Source organism: Vicugna pacos, chromosome 9, assembly GCF_048564905.1.
Source record: "Vicugna pacos chromosome 9, VicPac4, whole genome shotgun sequence".
NCBI classification, from domain to species: domain Eukaryota; kingdom Metazoa; phylum Chordata; class Mammalia; order Artiodactyla; family Camelidae; genus Vicugna; species Vicugna pacos.
In genome coordinates this window covers 14845653-14866442 of record NC_132995.1, presented here as the reverse complement: position 1 = coordinate 14866442, position 20790 = coordinate 14845653, and the positions used below count along the sequence as shown (strand labels likewise).

The 20790-nt window shown below is 37.3% G+C and overlaps 2 protein-coding genes across 12 annotated transcripts in view; one reads left to right on the top strand and one right to left on the bottom strand.

Moving 5' to 3' along the window:
* LOC107034823 (uncharacterized) overlaps positions 1-20790 on the top strand; it is a 94170-nt gene that overhangs the window by 39630 nt on the left and 33750 nt on the right. For 6 of the 11 annotated variants that reach the window (XR_012076137.1, XR_012076140.1, XR_012076136.1 and 3 more), the window contains exons 1-4: positions 11672-12752; positions 13359-13430; positions 16726-16852; positions 17158-17253. Coding sequence is in view for 1 of the 11 variants with exons in the window: in XM_072968703.1 (XP_072824804.1) it covers positions 13398-13430; positions 16726-16852; positions 17158-17253 (256 nt within the window). In the remaining 10 variants the exon portion in view is untranslated. Of the gene's footprint in view, positions 12753-12776; positions 12992-13358; positions 13431-16725; positions 16853-17157; positions 17254-20790 lie in introns of those variants that run through there. The other 5 variants (XR_012076142.1, XR_012076143.1, XR_012076141.1 and 2 more) reach the window with 4 other exon arrangements.
* The window catches only part of LOC140698385 (zinc finger protein 568-like), a 54900-nt gene that overhangs the window by 713 nt on the left and 33397 nt on the right, over positions 1-20790 (bottom strand). Inside the window, exons 2-4 of the mRNA XM_072968718.1 lie at positions 6039-6121; positions 1591-1717; positions 1225-1320 (exon numbers count right to left, since the gene is read on the bottom strand). Coding sequence (XP_072824819.1) covers positions 1225-1320; positions 1591-1717; positions 6039-6121 — 306 coding nt within the window. The remainder of the gene's footprint in view (positions 1-1224; positions 1321-1590; positions 1718-6038; positions 6122-20790) is intronic.

The following is a 20790-nucleotide window of genomic DNA, read 5'->3' as shown; positions in this document are numbered from 1 at the left end:
GATTCCCATGTGTTTTATGGGGATACAATCTTATCTGTAAATAAAGATGCTGTTTTACAGGGTCCTTTCCAATTCTTCTAGTACTGATTTTTTTTTTCTCTTGTCTATTACTTAGGTATAAACCTTAATAAGAAATTTACAAAAGTTACAAAGGAAATGTTGGAAAGCATTTCTGAAGGGCACAAAAATAGACAGATCTGAACAAAGAAACAGATTATGTTCTTGGATAGAAAACTTCGACATTATGAAGATGTCAACTCTCTGAAAGTTAATTTATACTTATAACACATTCCCAACAAAAAATCCAGCAGGTTTTTCTCTGGAAATAGACAGGTGAATCTAAAATTCATATGGTAAAATAAACAACTGAGAAGAGCCAGGACAACTCTGAAAAAGAACTGTATGCAACTGAGAAAAGAAAGGCACTGAGTGTCAAGGATAAGAGAGAGACTCACTCTTCAATGTTATCTTTTGGACTATTTATATTTTTAACCAATTGTGCATATGTTATATTTTCAAAAAAATTGAAAGGAATGAAAGGTGGGAATAAGCAAAAGAAGGCAACAATTTGTAATCCAGAAACTTTTAAAGTTTGGTGTAGGGGCGGTAAGGCTGGGAGGTTTAGCTCACTGTCAGAGCTTAGCATGCACTAGGTCCTGGGTTCAATCCCCAGTACTGCTATTAAAATAGATTAATTAATTAATTAAATTAACCTAACCCCCTCCCCTCGACACAAAACTAAACAAAGAAAACAAAGCTATATGGGATTATGAGGTCTGTGAAATGCAATGGAAAGTGTGAATACTGTTACAAAACTGAGGCTTTTCTAAATGGGAAGAAGGTAAGAAATGAAAAGGAATCTAACTCTGAAACAACTCTGTTTTTAAATACTACACATCCACGAAATATTGAATGCATGAGGGAAAAAAAACACTATGAACACAAGGGAAAGAGAGAGCTACGGATCAGAGACAGGGACAAAATCCTGTAAATGAATTAGGGAAGTTTTGGTATCCTGAAATCAGATAGGGCTACCGGCCTTCTTAAATTTGAAAAAGGAAGATTGCTCTAATGTATGAATAGCATCTGAAAGCATCACAATGATCTAAGGCACTTTAGAAGACTAGGGCCTTTAAGAAAATCTTGGAAAATGTGAAATGGTATCAACCCCCTGAACAACTGTCATGTGGCTTTCTATTCAGACCTGCCTTTTCACTTACTTACCTGGATAGTGTCTTCCAAATATTTCCTCTTCTACCACCCATGGCTCCTCTTCCTGCTCCAACTTGAAGATCACATCTGGTTTGGTGACTTGATAGCCTATAATGGGAGACAGCAAAGGACTTGAATGTTAACGCTAGAGACAGTCATCTAGATTTTGGGCTAAGTCCTGGGGACTTGAGAACCTGTGAAAGGTAAGAATGGAGGAACTTCCACAGTGAGACAAAGCAATTAGCCTTTACTCTGAAGACGAGCACATACAATCACATGGAGAACGGGAAGCCTAGTTAACGACATCAGGCAAGCTGAAGTCTTCACACATTGCAAAAATGGAAAAGAATCTATGTAAAGTTGCAAAGCTACCCTTACCCACTGTGACTAGGTTGCTATAGTTCTCCAGCATCACATCACGGTACAAGTCTCTCTGAGCAGGTTTCATTTGCTGCCATTCCTCCTGGGTGAGGTCCACAGCCACATCCTTAAATGTTACTGTTTCCTGTGAAAGCACAACCTTAATTAATCTGAAGCCATCAAAACTAGACACTATGGTCAAAGCTGTAAGAACTCATTTAGCTACTATCCAGGGATCAGATAGTGTATATCAGCTCTACATTTACCTAATTTTGTATTTATACTGTAGGAGAAAATACACCATAGTAGAAGTATCCTATAAGAGTATGTTAATTATTGAGTCAGCAAACTTTGTAATTCATCTGTTATGCAGGAAACTGGAAATGGTGGTCACTGATTTGCACTGGACTGTGACAGAGATGGAAGAGTTAGATGTGACTCACAGGTAACTGGCTTAGAACCAGTCCAAGGAATTGTGTGATCTAGTGAGAAAGAGAACACAGAAAATGTAGGGAAGGGAGAGAATTAAGGCAGGAGGAAGGAGGAGGGGTGTGAAAATTTGAATGTGCAAAGTTTGAAATTTCTATAGGACTTTCCAGATGGAAATGTTCCACCATGCAGTTAGCAGTACAAAGAGGGGAGATGACAATTTCTCAGTCCATCAACCTAAAATTGGGAGCTGAATGCATGGCTAAAGGATATGAGGGGTTGTAGAGAACATACACAGTGGGTAAAGGGCCAAGGGCATTATCAGTAGTAAAGCATCAAAGAAAGAGTCTCAGGTTTTTGTTTCTTGCTTATTGTATTACAATCACAGGATGAGAAAACTATGAGAGTGGTATAATAGAAACTAAAAAACAAATGATAAATTTCTAGAAAAGAATGTTACTTGATCACAAATATCTAACTCTTCCTCCTTATTTAAAAACTTCAATATCCAAATAAGGAAATAAAAATATTTATCTATAAAGCCTCTAAGAAAGAAATGTATATCCCACATTTGGGAGAATATTCAAGAAATAGTATAAATAAGATAGAAAAATGAGAACTACCAATGAAAATTACCAAAGGCTGAATCACAATGAATGTTTCTGAGAAACTATCTCTATGATCTATGATCATTACTACCAACAACATCATCATCATTGTCTCTATTGAGTACAAGCAGTTAGAATTTCTTTAGATATATTAACTTTCAAAATTCACCTAATAAAGTTATGAAGTAGCTACTATTATTGTCCATTTGAAAGGTAAGGAACTCAGGGTTAAGAGTAACTCTCCCATGGTCATAAAGCTACTATGTGGTAGAGCTGAAATTCCAGCCCAAGCAGTGTAGCAGCAGAGTCCATATTTTTATCCAACACATTGTACTTCTCCAAGTCAGCAGGAAGTCTCAGGATCCCACAAATATCCCCCAATTCAAGACAGATAATTGGAAACACAAGAACTCCTGCACTCAAAACTCACTTTCTTGCTATCCCACTCCTGGGTGTGTTCCAGAGAAAACTCTAATTCAAAAAAATACATGCATCCCAATGCTCATAGTAGCATTATTTACAATAGCCAAGACATGGAAGCCATCTAAATGTCCATTGACAGATGAATGGATAAAGATGTAGTGTGTACACACACACACACACACACACACACAGACACACACAATGGAATACTACTCAACCATAAAAAAGAGTGAAACAATTCCATTTGCAGCAACATGGATGACCTAGAGATTATCATACTAAGTGAGGTAAGTCAGACAGAGAAAGACAAATATCATATGACACCCCTTATATGTGGAATCTTTAAAAAATGACAAATGAACTTGTTTACAAAACAGAGACTCACAGACACAGAAGACAAACTATGGTTACCAAAGGGGAAAGGGGTGGAAAGGGATAAATTGGGAGTCTGGAATTAGCAGATACAAACTACTATATGCAGAACAGATAAACAACAAGGTCCTACTGTATAGCACAGGGAACTATATTCAACAGCTGCTTATAACCAATAATGAAAAAGAATATGAAAAAATATATATGTGTAGAACTGAATCACTCTGCTGTTCACCAGAAACTAACACAATATTGTAAATCAGCTATACTTCAGTTAAAAAATACTCCAAAGCTATGAAAAGAAACTATCTCTATAACTTAATACTAGGAAAGATATCTTAGAAAAGATCAACATTGGCAAGTCATGAAAGAAAAGACTAGTAAATATTAATGTTGCATAGATCAGTTCAAAGAGTGCTCTTGGGATGAAAGACTGAAGTTCTCCATAGGATGTAACAGTCACTCAATAGTGTATGTTATCTTGAGGAGACAGAAGATTTAGCCAGTCGTCTCCATGATTAGTGATGTGGGAAGGTAAAAATAAATGTCTCCCAAGTTTAACTATAACTACCAAGATTAATATTGGTATTCATTTTAACTGAATTCTTATTGGATGCACGTATTTATCATATGCTAGATGTACTATCCAAATTTAAAGTTTCTATACAACAAAAGATACATGATAACATATAAGTGACAAGGGGGGGGGTTATAGCTCAGTGGCAGAGTGCATGCTTAGCACACATGAGGTCCTGAGTTCAATGCCAAGTACTTCCTCTAAGAATAAATAAATACATAAACCTAATTACCTCCCCCAACCAGAAAAAAATATATGTAAGTGACAGATTAGAAAAAGACACCTGCATAAATTCTAATACTGAAGTAGGCATTCTTAAAATTCTTTAGTTTCAAGTAGAAAAAGGATTAACAACATAACATTATTGTAAAAGATTTTTCTAGCTACTATGTAGTCTATTCAAATATAAATAAAAGCTGCCATGAATATATTTACATCCATATTCTAGAATGAATTTAGGTCTGCATTCCCAGGAATGTGGGCAGTCCATTTCTATTCGACAGTCCAGAACAAAACACCTGGTTCTGGTATCTGAAAGGAACTGCATGAATTCTTTGAAAGTTAAGAGTGTCCTATTTGTAGAGCACAACTTCTTATCTCTAGCTTTTTATTCTATAAAGAAAATGCACATGTGAACTAATTATTTGGAATCCTCTCATAAAAGATGGTCATTACCTACTAATTCAAAATACATCTAAAAATGTATCTGCAGATCTTAATGGTCTATTTCTTTGTGACATTATTATTTAAAAATATTTATTGGCCATCCGCATTTTTTCCAACTACTTCCCCGTGTCCTTCACCTAATTTTCTATATTCTTAATTATTGTTTTAAAGAATTGCTAGTATATTTCTGTATATGTACTATAAAAAGTGTTTCTAGTTTTGCCTTATTACAGTATTTATGGGAGTTTTACTGAAGACAAGGCTTAATTTTGCGAACCCAAATCAGGCATCTTCTCTTTTATCTTATCAGTTTTATACGTTAAACTAAAAAGGTAGGTCAGTAAATACAGCCAACACATCCAAAGATCTTTTCAGGTAGGAAAGATTTATATAGCTAATAATTAACTATATCTATTACTTATGGAGCACTTACTATGCAGATTTAACCGTTACAACATTTTTATGGGATAAGTATTATTATTATCTCCATTTACAGATGATGTAGTTTAGACCAAAGAGATTAAGAAACTTGCCCATAATTATGCACTTAGTAAACTGCTGAGCCAAGATTTGAACCCAAGTCTGTCTAGGTCCAGAAAACCACTCTGCAGGAGAAAAAACTGGATGAGCCACATAATCATATGGTCAAAAAAGTGTGTTTCAGGATGGAAAAGATAGGAGCTGAGGAAAAAGAGGCAGTAAAGTGGTAAATATTTAAAATACAGGAGTGTGAGGGATTCCAGTGCTGGAAACAAACAAACAAAAAAATCAAGAGCAGAGGAAAATGAGTCATTCTGCAAGAAGATGAAGAATACTGCATCTTCTGAGACCATTAACAAACATTTTAAGAGTTGTAGATACCAGAACTGTAAGATTTTGCCATAGAATATTAGTATATATTTTAGCTCTACTTAAAAAATTTCAGCTGAAGAAAACATACATGTAGTATCATTTGAAAGTGGTGTTCAATTTACTCTTGAATATAATTCTAGTTTTTAATCTATGGCCAAGATGTACTTTTTAAAAATTGAGGTTAAAATTATAAGAATTATAGAGTTACTCTGGAATATGTACCAATGAAACACCTCTCTTTTTCTTGAATTGTAAGTTTTTCCCCATAAACAGTGCAAATTATGGGGTGAACTTTATGTCTTATTTGGTTTTGCTTCTCCATATCATAAATCAAATTTGAACTCAACTTTAATAAGTCTGAATGGACCTATTTCTGCATAGCCATATCTCACATTTCCCCTGGTTCTGATTTTCTAGCCATATTTTCCCTCACCTTGATTTTGAATTCAGTTGTTATCCAGCTTTCTAGTAGGTTAACGTAAGCCACTGCAACTGCATTGTAAAATAATGCAGGAAACAAGTAAATGCTTAAAACGTACAAGAGAACTGGTCATATCCTCTTCCAGAGAACTAGTCATATCCTCTTCTTCCTCAAAAAGGGCACAGTCCAGATAATGCCAAGCTGAGGAAAGAGAAATAAAAAACAATTTACTTCAGAGCTTCAGATAAAGGAATATAGAAATCTTCATCACCAGCGCTAAGATCCCCTATAATGATCCTCAGAGCTCTGAGAAATGTTCACCACCACCAGGCTATAGAGACACTGAAATATACATAGATGGCTTGTAATTTAATCATATAGGGTCTGATGGTAATTTCTGGAGGGCTAAGTATAGGATGCCCAATGAATCCATTGACACTATAGTATTTCTGTAGGCTCCTGCTATATTATTCCTAATAGGAGATTGATCTTAAGTATATAATAATAAATACCACAAAGATTTAATGATTAAATTATTTATGAAGCACTATAAACAATTTGGAAAAAAATTAATCACAGACCGGTTATAGGCATTATGGAACATTCATATGATGGAATGAAATGCAGTTATAATTCTAATGTCATTTTAAAATAACTTAATTTATTATTTACCTTAAAAAATTCAGGGCCTTCAGGTTAAAAATGGAAGACTGAATACTTGCATTTATTTCTGCTCTCTCCAAAACACAAGCAAATAAAAGTAACAAAAGAAAATGAATCTCACAAGGGCAAAGAATATAGAAGACTTTAGCAGATAAGAGATGTCAACAAAAATTTTGAAAGCTAGAGAGCCAGACAGATGCTTGGTGTCTAACTTAGAGAAAGCTAAAGCTTAAGTGAAGGTGAGTGAGGAAACCATGGCTGAACAGTCCAAAGGCTCAGGAATGGAGCCCATGGCTATTTCTGCAGGCAGGAATTTGGGGTGGGACTGAAAAATTGGGAACTGAATGTAAGGTTGGGTTGAAGCAATGTAGAGAAAATAAGGGAATTAGGTGAAAGCTGTCATATTGAAAGATGAGATGCTCCCCTGCGAACTTCTTCCTTTGCCTCCCAAAAGCAGGATTCTGGCTTATCCTCCTCAAACAAAATCTAGAACTTCTTGCTGGGGAAACTGACCAGCCCAAAAGAAAATGTATGCAGATCCTGACATCTGGTCAACATTCAACCTCTAATAAAACACCATATTAGAAAGAAGAGCAAGGAGGAGAGCGGGTTGGGGTGGGCTGGGATAACAAGGAAGGGGTTAGGTAGAAAACAGATACTTCTTATCTCCACTGTCAAAAGTCAATTGGAAATACCTAAAACAGAAATCAAACATTAGTAGTATGAGGATGTTATTCAGAAAAGCAGAGATGAAAAAAAGTTCAAAGTGGTTTGCCTATGGGTGGTGGGAACAGGGGATGGGAAGGGATGGAATAGGAAACTTTTGTTTATGGTTATATACTTTACAGCACTCTTAAAAAAGATCTACACGTATTTTAAAAAATAGAAATTACATTGAAATTTATTAAAAAGACAACAGTCAAGTTTATAAAATAAAAAACAGACGTCAACCATGCACAGTCAATAACTTGTGAACCTTCTTGGTAGGAGTAATGAATTTCCTAATTCTTTTTACTCTCTCTGTCCATGAATGTATGGCCTCTCTCCTAAACTGCCCATCTGAGCCACCTCACCTCGCCTTTCCAACATCTGCATCAAACGCTCCACGGTCAGACAGCTACTGCTGATCTCTGAAGGTTGAGCTGTCACTCAGGCCTTTCTCACTCTAGGCAGAGGAGTTAAGATAGGTGCAGGTCCAGCAATTCCAGGGTTCCCTCTATCTCAGGACTCCTCAACTTCTGGGGAAGGTCTCAGGTCAGGAGGTCTTTTTCCATAATAGTTACCTGCTCTTTAGGGTTCTTTCAACTCACATCATAGATCTGTCTTATCTTTGTGGAGCCAGGACCTGTAGGCTTATGATACAACAAATCAAATTCAACTGAGGTCTTCCCACTGGATCCCTGTGGGAACCACCCTCCAAGGTGGCCCTGAATGATCACTGTTTTCTCGTATTCATGTCTTTCATACACCCCTCCCACACTGAATAGAGTTGATCTGTACAACCAATAGGATATTGCAAAAATGACAGTGTATGACTTTCAGGGCTAAGTCATAAAAGACATTGTGGTTTCTGTCTTGCACATTTTTGAGCCATGTACTTAGAAGGAAGTCAGCCACCATGCCAAGAAGACACTCAACCAGCCCTAGCGAGACACCAGCAGCCAACACTAACTTGGCAGCCCTCTTGGAAACAAATCCTCCAGTTCCAGTTAGCCTTCTGATGACTGCAGTTCTGCCAATAACTTAACTGCGACTTCATGAAATATCTCAACCAGAATATCCAGTTAAGTCACTCCTTGCTACAAAAACTGAGATAATAAATGCTTATTGTTGTTTAAGCCACTAAATTTTGAGGTACCTTATTACACAGTAATAGATAACTGATACAGTTCCAAATAATTAGCTTCCTTGTTTGTAATTCACATTGCCTGTTGTCACTGACCAGAGATGCTGGATGCAGAGACAGCAGGAGTCTGGAAAACTCAAAAGACTCAGCAACTCAGGTTGAACCAAGTGCTCAAATAGAGACACCAAGAGTTTAGAAACAAAGTAAATACAATAATGATGTTCACATACTTATCTGCTCCTCAAATATATTTTGTGAGCAAAGGAACAGGCCTGATGCAGTGACAGATAAAGAGGTGAATCAAAAAACCCAAGAATTGGAGTAAAAGAGAGTTGCATTAAAAGTCCAGCTCTTCCATTTCCTATCTATCCTGACAACTTGAGTAAACAAGAATTGCAATTTATAATTCCCATACTCTTCATTTGAAATGAGAATTATACTCATGTCACATTGATAGCTGATGATAAATAAAATGGCTATTAAGAAATATTAATTTATAATTTATGGTAAAAAAGATACACAAGAGAGTAGACTAATCCTTGCCCTGAATGACAGAACAGAAACAATAAAATAGAAAACATTCAATTATAATAAATTTTGAGAAGTATTATGCATGGGATATACTCCTAATATCTTTTACATAGTTTTTATTTTTTTATGGAAATTATCACTAACAAGTTATATAATTTATTTATCATACATATCACTTGTCCACCCCCTCATATAAAGTCCATGAAAATAGGGATTTATTTTTGTCTGTGTGCCACTGATAGAAGATGTTGCTAAAGTGGTACAGCCACTAGGGAAAACAGCATGGCAGTCAAAAAATTAAGAATTACTATATGATCCAGAAATTCCTCTTGTGGGTATATACCCAAAAGAACTGAAAGCAGGGACTCGAAAAGCTGTTTGTATACCCCTGCTTATAGCAGTATTATTTGCAATAATCAAAAGATGAAGCAACCCAACTGTCCATTGACAGATGAATGGATAAACAAAATGTGATATATACATACAATGAAATATTATTCAGCCTTGAAGAGGAAGGGCATTCTGACACAAGCTTTAATATGGATGAACCTTGAGGAAATTATGGTAAGTTAAAAAAAACAGTCACAAAAGGACAAATACTGTATGATTTGCTTACATGAGGTACATAGAGTAATCAAATTCAGAGAGACAAAAGGTAGGATGGTGGTTGCCTGGAACTGGAGGACAGAAGGAATGAGGAGTTACTGTTTAGTGGATACAGAGTTTTTGTTTTGCAAGATAAAGAGTTCTACCGATGGACAGTGGTGATGGTGGCACAGCAATGTAAATGTAATACCACTAAACTGTACACCTAAAAATGCTTAAGATGATAATTTTTTGTGTATTTTTTAGCTTTATTGAGGTCTGATACACAAAAAACTTCACAGATTTAATGAGTATGTCCTGATGAGTTTGGACATATACATACATCTGTGATACCAATACCATAACCAAGGTACTAAACATATCCATCACCTCCAAAAGCATCCTTGTGTTGTTTTGCTTTTTTCAGTAAGAACACCTAATATGAGATCTACTCTCTCAATGTATTTTAAAATGCACAATAACATTTTGTTAATATATGTACTATGTTGTCCAGGTCTCTAGAAATTATTCATTGAACATAACAGAAATCTCGTACCTATTGGAAAACAATTCCTCATTTTCCTCTCCCTCCAGCCCGACAACCACCATTCTACTCACTGCTTCTTTGATTCTATTTTAGATAACTTATGTAAATGGAATCATGTAGTATTTGTCCTGTGACTGGCTTATTGCACTTAGCATAATGTCCATGTTGTCACAAATGGCAGGATTTCCTTCTTTCTTAAGGCTGAATAGTATTCCATTGTACGTATATGACACATTTTATCCATTCATCTGTTAATGGATAGATGTTTCCACATCTTGACTATAGTAACTAATGCTGCAATGAATGTGGGGGTACAAATATTATGATAGTACATTTTATGTGTTATGTTATCTGTATTTTAATACAATTGAAAAAATACACACACATACAGGACCCATGAACAACACAGGTTTGAACTACGTGGGTCCACTTACATGCAGATTTTTCCCAACAAATACGTATTACAATACTACACGATCTGAGGTTGGTTGAATACGCAGTTGCAAAACCTAAGATACAGAGGGCCAACTGTAAAGCTCTACTTGGAGTTTTGACTTCAAGGGGAGGAGGGGGAGTGATGCCTCTAACTCCCATGTTATTCAAAGGTCAGCTGTATATACTGAGCAAATGAATTACTACTAATTTCAGGTAATTAAAATTAGAAGAAGGCGATACATCAGTCAAGAATAACATAGAAATCGGTGGGTAGTTTGGAGTTCAAGTGTTCTAAAACCTTAAGTTTGGGTTTTGTTAAATATGCACGTTAAAAATTCCAGGATAAGAAACCAAAGCAGTGGAGAGAGAAAGGGGATAAAGGTAAACCTGCACAATAAAAAAAGAAGCTATAATAGAAAATTTTAAATCAACAATCACAATAAATGTAAATGAATTAAACTCACCTATTAAAATAATAGTCTAACAGGATAAAAGAGGGGGAATGCCCAGCAATATGCACTTTACAAGAGACAGACCTGAAGTATAAAGACAAACAGAAGGGGTTGTAAAATGAAATTCCTGGAAAATACAGTAACAAAACCTGAAAAACGTATTATCAGACTAAAGACAACCTGGACTAAAAAGCAGTCACCAGAATAAAGAGGTATGTTTCTTGATGCTGTAGATTGGAATCTTGGTCCCAATTCCTCATCTTACCTATATAACAGGATTATACATTCACATTCTTTACCGTTTAACTTTGCCTTGCTCTCTGATTGTGGGCGTAATTAATGTTAAGCTTAGGCAGGTTACCAGCTTTGGCTAACGTAGTAGTATATTTGGGAGCAGAGGTTTTAAGGGAATTTTATGATCTATCTTGTGCTCTGGTGATCCACCATGAGAAGAACATGTCTTGGTAACCCCTGTCCTTTTAGCCTGAGCTGCAGAAAGAACACATGTGAATCAAATCTAAATCCATTCTCCAGCCCAGCCACCCAGCCAAGCCCAGACTAGATACGCTGAACACTGAGAACTCACAAACCTGTGAACAAGAGAATAAATGCTTGTGTATGCCACTCAGTTTCAGGGTGGTCTGTTAGGCAAAATAAAAATAACTAATACACATAATAAAAGAAGCCACAGGAAGATTAGATCATAAATCTGGCGGGGAAAATCACCAAGGGAAACTGGAACGCAACAGAACAGGGCCAAGAACTGCTGGGGGTGGGGGAGGGGGGATCGCAGCAAAGGATATTATAATGAGAGTGGCCAATGGGGAGAAAGGACCACTGGAAACCAAACACAGAGATGTTTTTCAATTACCAATTATGCCAAAGGCTACTCACAAGTCAACTCAGGTAAGAACCACTATCAGTCACAAATATCTCACCACACTCACAGACACTGCACAGCTGCCTGACAGTCACAGACACCACACACGTTGTCATAAATCACAAACATAACCATAACACAGACATCCCATCACAATTACTCCATCACACTCACATCATCACAATCACACGTACACACACACAGGATCACAACCCCACAGATTATTATAATCACGAACTCTCCACGACAGTTTCTTGTTCTAACAACTCCAAACACTCTCCCGGAGCGTATTCCCACCCCGCGCACGCCGCACAGCCGCTACTCCAGACACTCTGGGCCTCCTCTAAGGCTCCGCCCCGTCAGCGGCGCGCGCTGGTGCAGCCCAGACTGCTTGAGCCCCTCCTTCAAGGCCCGCTCCGGGGACGCGGCAGCGTCACCTGCCGGAAACGCCCGAATGCGCATCTAGTGCGCAGTTTCTGAGAGGCCGGGCGAAGGCGACCCGCAGGAAGGCCCGGGCCAGGTGCCGGTAACGCCGAACTATCCCCCCACGCCCGCCTCCCTACGGACGTTCCGCTACACAGCACCTCCCAGAAGGCCCCGCGGCCCGAATCAACTTCCGGCCAGAACCGAGCAGGCGTTTCCTGTACGAGGGAGGGGATGAGCCAGGTCCGCTCGGGAGGCTGAGCCCAAGCCGGCCAAGCTACCGCGAGACGCAAGTCTGGGACCTGACGAGACTCTGAGAATTGCAGGAGCCGTCGTTTCGTGTGGAGCCGGCCGGGCGCTGAGGGGAACCGGCCGTGGACCACATTTCCCAGAGGACCCAGCGGCCCGTCGCTCTTCTCGCAGGAACTTGAACTTTTCGTGTTGTCTGGCGGGACCGTTAGATCCGCGAGGTGAGAGACCGTGGGCTGCTGGGGAACTGGCTCAGCTCTGCAGGTTCAAACCTTGGGGGACCTGAAAGGCCTAAGTTGAAGAGACCAGAGGCCGACGCGAAGCTGGGTGCTTGAGCCTGTGCGGGCGGAGCGATATGGAAAGAGGAGGTTGTGCGGCCAGTGTGCGGACATAGGATGCCTATCGTTGTGGGATTGTGACCCCGCGGCACTGGGGTACCTGCGACTCTGAGAGTGTAACTGTATGTGTTCGTGGGGAGTTTGCATCTGTATTACGGCTCTGTGTGTGTGGGTGTGGAGGGCGTGTTCCCTTCTTTTAAGTATGTCTGCGCCTAATGTATGTGGCACAGTGTGTATGGGTATCAGGCGCCTGTCAGCTGTGCGATTGTGATTCCAGAACTCTGTCCCTAGGAAACCTCTGCTGTCCTCGACAGCAGTGACCTCCGCCTTTTCCTAAGACACTAGGATAGGACAGGATGCCCCGTGTTCCTCTAATCTCCATTCTCTGGGTGTGTTGCGGAGGGCGGGGGGCTGGGGCTGACCTCTGACCTGACCACTTTGAGCAAGAAGAAAAACCTGGTGTCTCAGAGTTACTTTCTCCTCTCCCAGTTCTACCCTTCTGCAGGTGAGGCGCAGAAGAGGGAAAGAATGCACGATGAACTTCTGCAAGCAGTGTCCAAGGTATGTTGGGGTTTCCTCTTTGCTTTCCTTCTTGTGAAAGTTAATGCTTAATAAAGATACGTCATTTGATTATAGGTTCCTATAATTTTCCCACTGGAGGGAAGGATAGTTGAGCCTGCTATTGAAGCACAGTAACTCCCATACACCTAATGTTTACTTGATTGGAAAACGGCTTCACTTCCTTTTGCCGAGTTTTCTTCTTTTTAAATGCAGTATTATGATTTTAAAATAAAAGCATGATTATTCTAGAGATTTAAAAAACACAGAATTACCGAGAAAAAAATGGGACCACTTAAATAACTAGTGTTAATATTTTGGAGTATTTTCATTATTTTTTCAAAATCAAATTATACTTCATTTACCATTTTATATCCTTCAGTTTCTCTAAATAAAGGGTCATTCTCCTTTGTCGTCAAATGATCTTTGTAAATACCATTTTTCAAAGAGACGTAGTATTTTTTGCATGAATGAGTTATGGTTTATCTTTTCTTCAGATCAGTGTCAGACATGAAATCTTTAAATATTTATTTTAAATGTGTATTTATACTAACACATATACATACATTCATACAGGTTTGAGTTTGGATTTCCATGATTAGTAGTGAGATTGAACACCATTTCCTATTCTGTTGGTTATCAGGGTTTCTTCTTTCACGACATGCCTGTTCAAATCTTTTACACATTTTACTCTTGGATTATTGTATTGATTCATGGGAATTCTTTATGTAATCCGGATATGGATCCTTTATTGATTATATTTTTCTACTATTCGGATTGTTTTGTCACTTCCTTTAAGGTAGTTTTATGAATAAAAGTCCAAATTTTTTAACGAAGCCAAATTGATCTATTTTTTTCCCTTTATGGTTGTTGCTTTTGGTGTTTTATTTAGGAAATGCTTCCTTGTCCCAAAGTTATGCAAATAATCTACTATATTTATACTTACAGTGATAATTCCATTTATTTAACCTAGTCTTGATTATTCTAGCTCCTCCTTTGAGGTAATTTGGCTTTTCTTCCTCTGGCTATTTTTAAGACTTTCTCTCTGTTTTAGGTTTTCTGTAATTCTAGTATGAAATGTGTAAGTGGGCATTCCTTTTTATTTGTCTTCTTGCAATTTGTTAAAAGTTTTTGAATTTGTGGATAGGTGTTCAGGAAAATCTTCAGCCATCTTCATAGATTGGCCCTGCCTCATTTTCTCTCCTCTTCTTCTTAGGCTCTAATTACACATAGGTTATAATTTCTCACCATTTTTTTTATCTCTTAATCTCTTTTTGGTTTTTAGAGTTAATACTTACAGCTCAAATCAAAGCAATATTAAGCAAAAGAACCTTGCTTTGTCACAGAAGTGGGTGGAGGACATGGCGGGTAGCTAGAGTTTTTGGATTTTTCCTCTAACTAGTAGAAAAAATATCTTTATTCAGTTGTGTTTCAACACTTCTAATCTTGGGGAACTCACCAAATCATAAGGCTATTCATTTTATGATTCGATTATCTGAAAATTAGAGTGTACCAAGGTAGAGGACTCAGAGTAGGAACAGTGTTTTCTGAAGGTATAAATTTGGAGCTGAGGAACAAAATTTGGAATTCTCAACTTAAAAAATGTGTTTGATACAGAGGCTGAGAAAATCAGGATGAGAATCAGTCTCCAAGTCTATTCTACTTAAGGCCTTTCTGTCTGAATTTCTTCAGAAAAAGGCTGAGCCTTTTCAATCCATTTTCCTGTGCCAAAGCCCAGACAGTATCTGATTCCCCTCTCCCATCAACATCTAATTACACTCATCATCTCTATAATGAAGATTATTGCCCACTATTAATGGGAATAAGTCTAGGGAGGTAGTATACTGAAGTGGAAAATAAATTTAAAAGGAATAAAATGAATTTTATGTTCAGTAGCTAACCTTTTGTTTAATCAGGAATATTATGAAACATCCTCAGTAAATTTGGAAAAAAGACAAGGGTATATACCATTGCCATTGTTATGTAACATTGTGCTGTAGGTGTTAACCAAAGCACTTAGACAAGAGGAAAAATTAGGTTAAAAATTAGAAAAGAGGATGTAAGATTATCATTTTCTTCAGATGATATGACTGTGTACCTGAGAAACCAACTCACCTTATAACTACTACTTTGAAATAAGCAGGACTCCATAGAGTCAAGCAAAAGAATTTATTTTCCTATAATTTCCACTCTCAACTCTATGGCTAATTGTTTTGTTGCCCTGGATAAAAGCTTGTGCAGTCCCTATAATTGTTTTGATCACTTTGGTATTCTTTGGTTATTTTCAGTCACCAGATCAGTCTCGTTTTACTAATTATAACCTCTAGTTGAGTGCAATAATATGGAAGTTTCATTCAAAGCCTTTTCTCTGAGTTCAAGCTTGCTTCAAGCTAGAAGCTTGCAGTGTGAAAAGGGAAACATAGTAAACTTCATTGTTTACTCAACCTGAACTGTTTCTTTGCTCAGTGGTCAGTTTCTTTCCCCCAGTTCTCTGTCCTCCTGTTCTTAGGTGCTGCTTTCTAGGTCTGCTGCCAGATATGTCCTGGGACTAGACTTTTACAATTATACTGGACTTTGTTCACCATTCTCATGTTAGTTTTCTAGTTTCTGAATATGATACCTTTCATTTTCTTAATTTATAGGCCAGTAGCTTCCTAAAAAAGGCTATGTAAGAGATAATTTTATCATTCATTCTCTGCAGATCTACCATTGTCTTGATTTTATCTTTACACTAGCTGGGTATTTAATCTTGCTTGGTATATAATCTTCATACTAGCTTTGGCTGGGTATGGAATTCTCAGCTGGAATTCATTTTCCTTTGTAACATTAAAGGAATCACTTTGTTTTCTTACTTCAAATGGTGCTGTTGAGAAATCCATTGCCATTCTGATTCCTGAAAATTTTTATGTGATCCACAGAAGCTTTTAGAAAGTTCTGTCCTTCTCTAATATTCTGAAATTTGACTCCAAAATATATCTAAGATATTTTTTTAAGTCCATCACCTTTTTTCCTCTCTTGGGGCTTAAAGGGAACATGGGGAGGGGGAAGGAACCCTCATTTACGCAGACTTTACTGTGGCCAGGCACTGAGCTGCATCCTTGCTATTTGACCTCATTGGAAAAGTCCACTCTATTTGCACGTTCCTAGACACATCCCTCTGTATATAGGAGATGTGTCTTGACTTATATAATTCCAGCCCCTTCAATTTTCTTAATAATCTCTGTGCTTATCTGTAGAGCCCTCTGCTACCATCTTTTCCTTCTCTCCTTCCATTGTGAAAACATGTTTGTTGTTTCAGGGGTCAATGATGTTCAAGGATGTGTCTGTAAACTTCTCTCAGGAGGAATGGGAATGCCTGGACTCTGGTCAGATGAATTTATACAAAGAAGTGATGTTGGAGAATTTCAGCAACCTGGTTTCAGTGGGTAAGGATAACTATCCCCCCAAATTCAGAGTCTGCCCTTGGGAATGTCTCCTTTCTCCATTGTTGAATTGCTCATTTCAAGTAACCAGCTAAATTTCTGCTCCCTGTTCCCCAAGGAATGGTTGAGTTGGCATGGAATGGAAGATGTGGAAACAGGCAGCTCCAATGGGCCGTGGCTGAAGCTTTATCTTCATCTTTCTCTGATTCTTCCTATAGTGGCATCTCTTTCTCGATCATCAAGGGACAGGATCTGATTTCTGGGACACCAGCAGCATAACAATGTCCCGTATCTTTTCTTGTGATCAGGACTTTCCAATTCTAAGCCAGCTGTGATCTCCTTATTGGAAGAAGGAAAAGAGCCCTGGATGGTTGACAGAGAGCTGACAAGAGGCCTTTGTTCAGGTAAGTGAGAGATGATATAGCACGAGCAGGGCCTTGAGGAGATATTAGCTACAAGATGTTATCAGGAAACTCCCCTCAAAAACCCAAGGCCTCTTCCATAAAAAAGGTATCTTGCTTTGTTTTCTCTTATACTTTCCTCCCAGTCCAGTGTAACAAATACCTTCCTTCTTCATTTCCAAGACAATTATTCTACCGTGTTTTAGATTTCATTCCTTCATAGGATCTGCAGCATTTAGACTAGTATAACAGTAGATATTCCCACCCTGAGTAGATATTCCCACTCATTCCATACCCAGCCAAAGCTTGTGCGTGTGTGTGTTTTCTCTTCCTATACTGGTTTTTGTTTTGTCTACTTTCCAAGTATTTGTTACCTTCAATAACCAGTTTATCCTGGATTTAGTAGTTCATTCTTTCATGTATTAAACATTTGGTTATTTTTACATTAAAAAATTAATATATAACATACATATGGAAAATACATGATTATGATCATAGAGTGACAAATTATGCAAGTGAATGTGTATCAATATAACCACCACTTCAGACAAGTAATAGAAAATTACTAGCACCCTTTCTGCCCTTTCCCAATCACCAACCTCTTTGTTTTCCCCCCAAATAAACACCATCTTGACTTCCACCTCCATGAATTAATTTTGCCTGTTTCTGAGCTGCATATAAGTAGAACCATACAGTATTTATTATTTTGCCTTTTTTTGTCTTTTCTCAACTTTATGGGATGTATCATCCATGGTATTGGATATAGCTGATGTTAGTTCATTTTCATTACTGTGCTGTATTCCATTGTATGGATATATTTTATATTATATATTGCTAATTATTATAAATAAAGTGTCCTTTCTGCAATTGACAGTTGGGTCAGTTGGGTTGTTTTCCAGTTTTTAGCTATTTTACATAATGCTGCTGTAAACATTCTTTTGTTTTGAGGGGGAGAGGTAATTAGGTTTGTTTATTTATTTTAATAGAGGGACTGGGGATTGAACCCAGGACCTTGGGCATGCTAAGTGCACACTCTACCACTGAGCTATACCCTTCCCCTGTTCTTGTACAGACCTTTTGGTGCATACATTTCTTCTGGGTGTATATCTAGGAGTGGAATTACTGGGTAATAGGATGTGTGTTTGTTCAATTTTAGTAGATAATGCCGGTTTTCCAAAGTCATTATACCAGTTCATACTTCTACTAGCAATATGAAGGAAAGTTGCATTGTTCTGCATCCTTGCCAATTCTTGATATTGCTGGATCTTTTAAGTTAAGCTGTTCTGGGGTGTGTGTGTTCTGTGACTTGTTTAAGTTTCTTGGGTTGTTCATTGGGTTGTATGTCTGTTTCTTAGTGATATTCTGTATATGAGCCCTTTGTAAATATTATCTACCACTCTGTGGCTTATTTTTTTATTCTTCGTGTTTTCTGTTGATGTTATTAATTTTAAGTAGTCAAACTTATCTGTCTTTTCCTCTATAGTTGTTACTTTTTGTGTTCTGTGTAGAAATCGTTGCCTACCCCAAAGTCATGAAAATGTTCCCTGTGTTTTATTCTACTAGCTTCATTGTTTTACCTTTTACATTTAGATCTACAGTTCCCTGGAGCTGATATTTGTATGTAGTGTGAGGTAGGGGTCAAATTTCATTTGTTTCCATGTGACTATCCAATTGACCCAGCAATGTTTATTTAAAAGACTTTTCCCCACTCCCTGTAAGGCTACCTTTGTCATAAATCATGTGTCCCTGTATCTGTAAGTTTGTCTCTGGACTTAATTTTGTTCCATTGGCTTGTCTACCTTTGTCTCAATACCACACTATAATAATACTGTAGCATATAACAAGGCTTATTATCTGGTAGAGCAGGTTCTCCTGCTTCTTCTCTTAGTATTTTGCATTTTCATACAAATTTTAGAATCAGCTTATTAATATTCACACACATAAAAATAACTGCTGACATTTTGATTAAGGTTAAAATGAATTTATACATCAGTTTCCAGAGAATTAATATTTTAAGATAGAGTCTTCTAAATAAGTTTGATTTTTCAGTTTGTGCAGGTATGCTGCTAAGTGTACATAGTTCAGAAAATATGTAGACTTATTAAGAAACTCATTGTTTAATGTGGAAGCTAGAACATTTTTGTAAATACACAAAGTAGAATTCAGCAAACAAGAAGATCAAACAGGAAGCTCAGAAAAAAGTTATAAAACAGTCAAAAAATTTAGAAGTGGAATTGACTGAAGTAGATATTAATTGCTAGATCCTTGGAAGTAGACGTCATCTGTGGAGATAGTGTTGGAAATAGACCATGCCTCCACTGAAAGAGAATTCTGTATTCAACAAAGCTCTGGGAACCTAGATAGGAGTTTGTCAGTCTCCTTCCTTGCCCTAGTAGATCTCAGCTAGCCTTAAGTATTTTATTTTCCTGTGTCTCCTCTTACTGTTTTTCCTCCCTATCAGTTTGCTTGTTCACTCCCTTCACTGTCTTCCTTTGACCCCATACTTTTCCACTCATGGTCTCTATTTATTCTTTTTCCACTTTTGTATAATTAATTAAATTTTCCTTTTTACCAAAGTAGTATATTATAGAATTTAAAATCACATAGTATTAAAGAGCTTATATTGAAAAACAGCAGCCCACTTTTTCCATCTATACATTCCCATCCCTACTGCCCCAGTCCCTTCCATCAAAGTCAACAGATTTTCAACTCTTAGCTTGAATAATTCTTAAACTTACCTTTATATTTTGGATAGTATGCTTATTTTGTCATTTTGTGATCTACCAAATTATCAAAGTATTTCCAGATCTCTTATGCTGGTAGGACTGGGCTCCCACAACCACCACACGGTTCTTGATTATATAACTATAGTTTATATACTGATTATATAAATATTGTTATAACTTTCCTTTGTTACCTGCTTAATGTGTAGCCCCATTTTTGATATGTATTACTTTAAATTTCATTTTAGTTTTTATTTCCATTTGGATATCTTTGTTAAATAGTAGTTATTTAGGACTGTTTTTACATAGTTTTCCCAAGATCAAATGCTAAATTGAAAATAAACCCATCAGAACTATTATCTGGTTTGTTTTATTTTAAATATGACAAAACTATATCTCATTACATCTCTGCAACTGTTGTTTCCAGACAGTCTTAACTACTCATATTATAATTTTTAACCACAGAAAATTGTGGGAGGTAGATAATTGAGAACTGTCATATGTAAACATTTTAACAAACTAGAAGGGTTCTTAGCTCATGTGATACCACTCCCCAAAGCTACCTACCTCCCTTTTAAGCCCTTATAAAAGGGACAGAAATTAATGTGTTTGTTTATAATACCCAGAGGTATAACCACTCTCTAACATAAAGAATAATGAGGTATACATATTAAATAGTAATGGCATATATGTTAAAACTATGCATGGAGACCAATGTTTTTATATTTTACCTTAGAAATCATTCAGATTTCCAAAGATTATCCATTAATTTTTCTTATTTAATAACCAAGGTCTTAACTAAGAATCTTCAGTATTA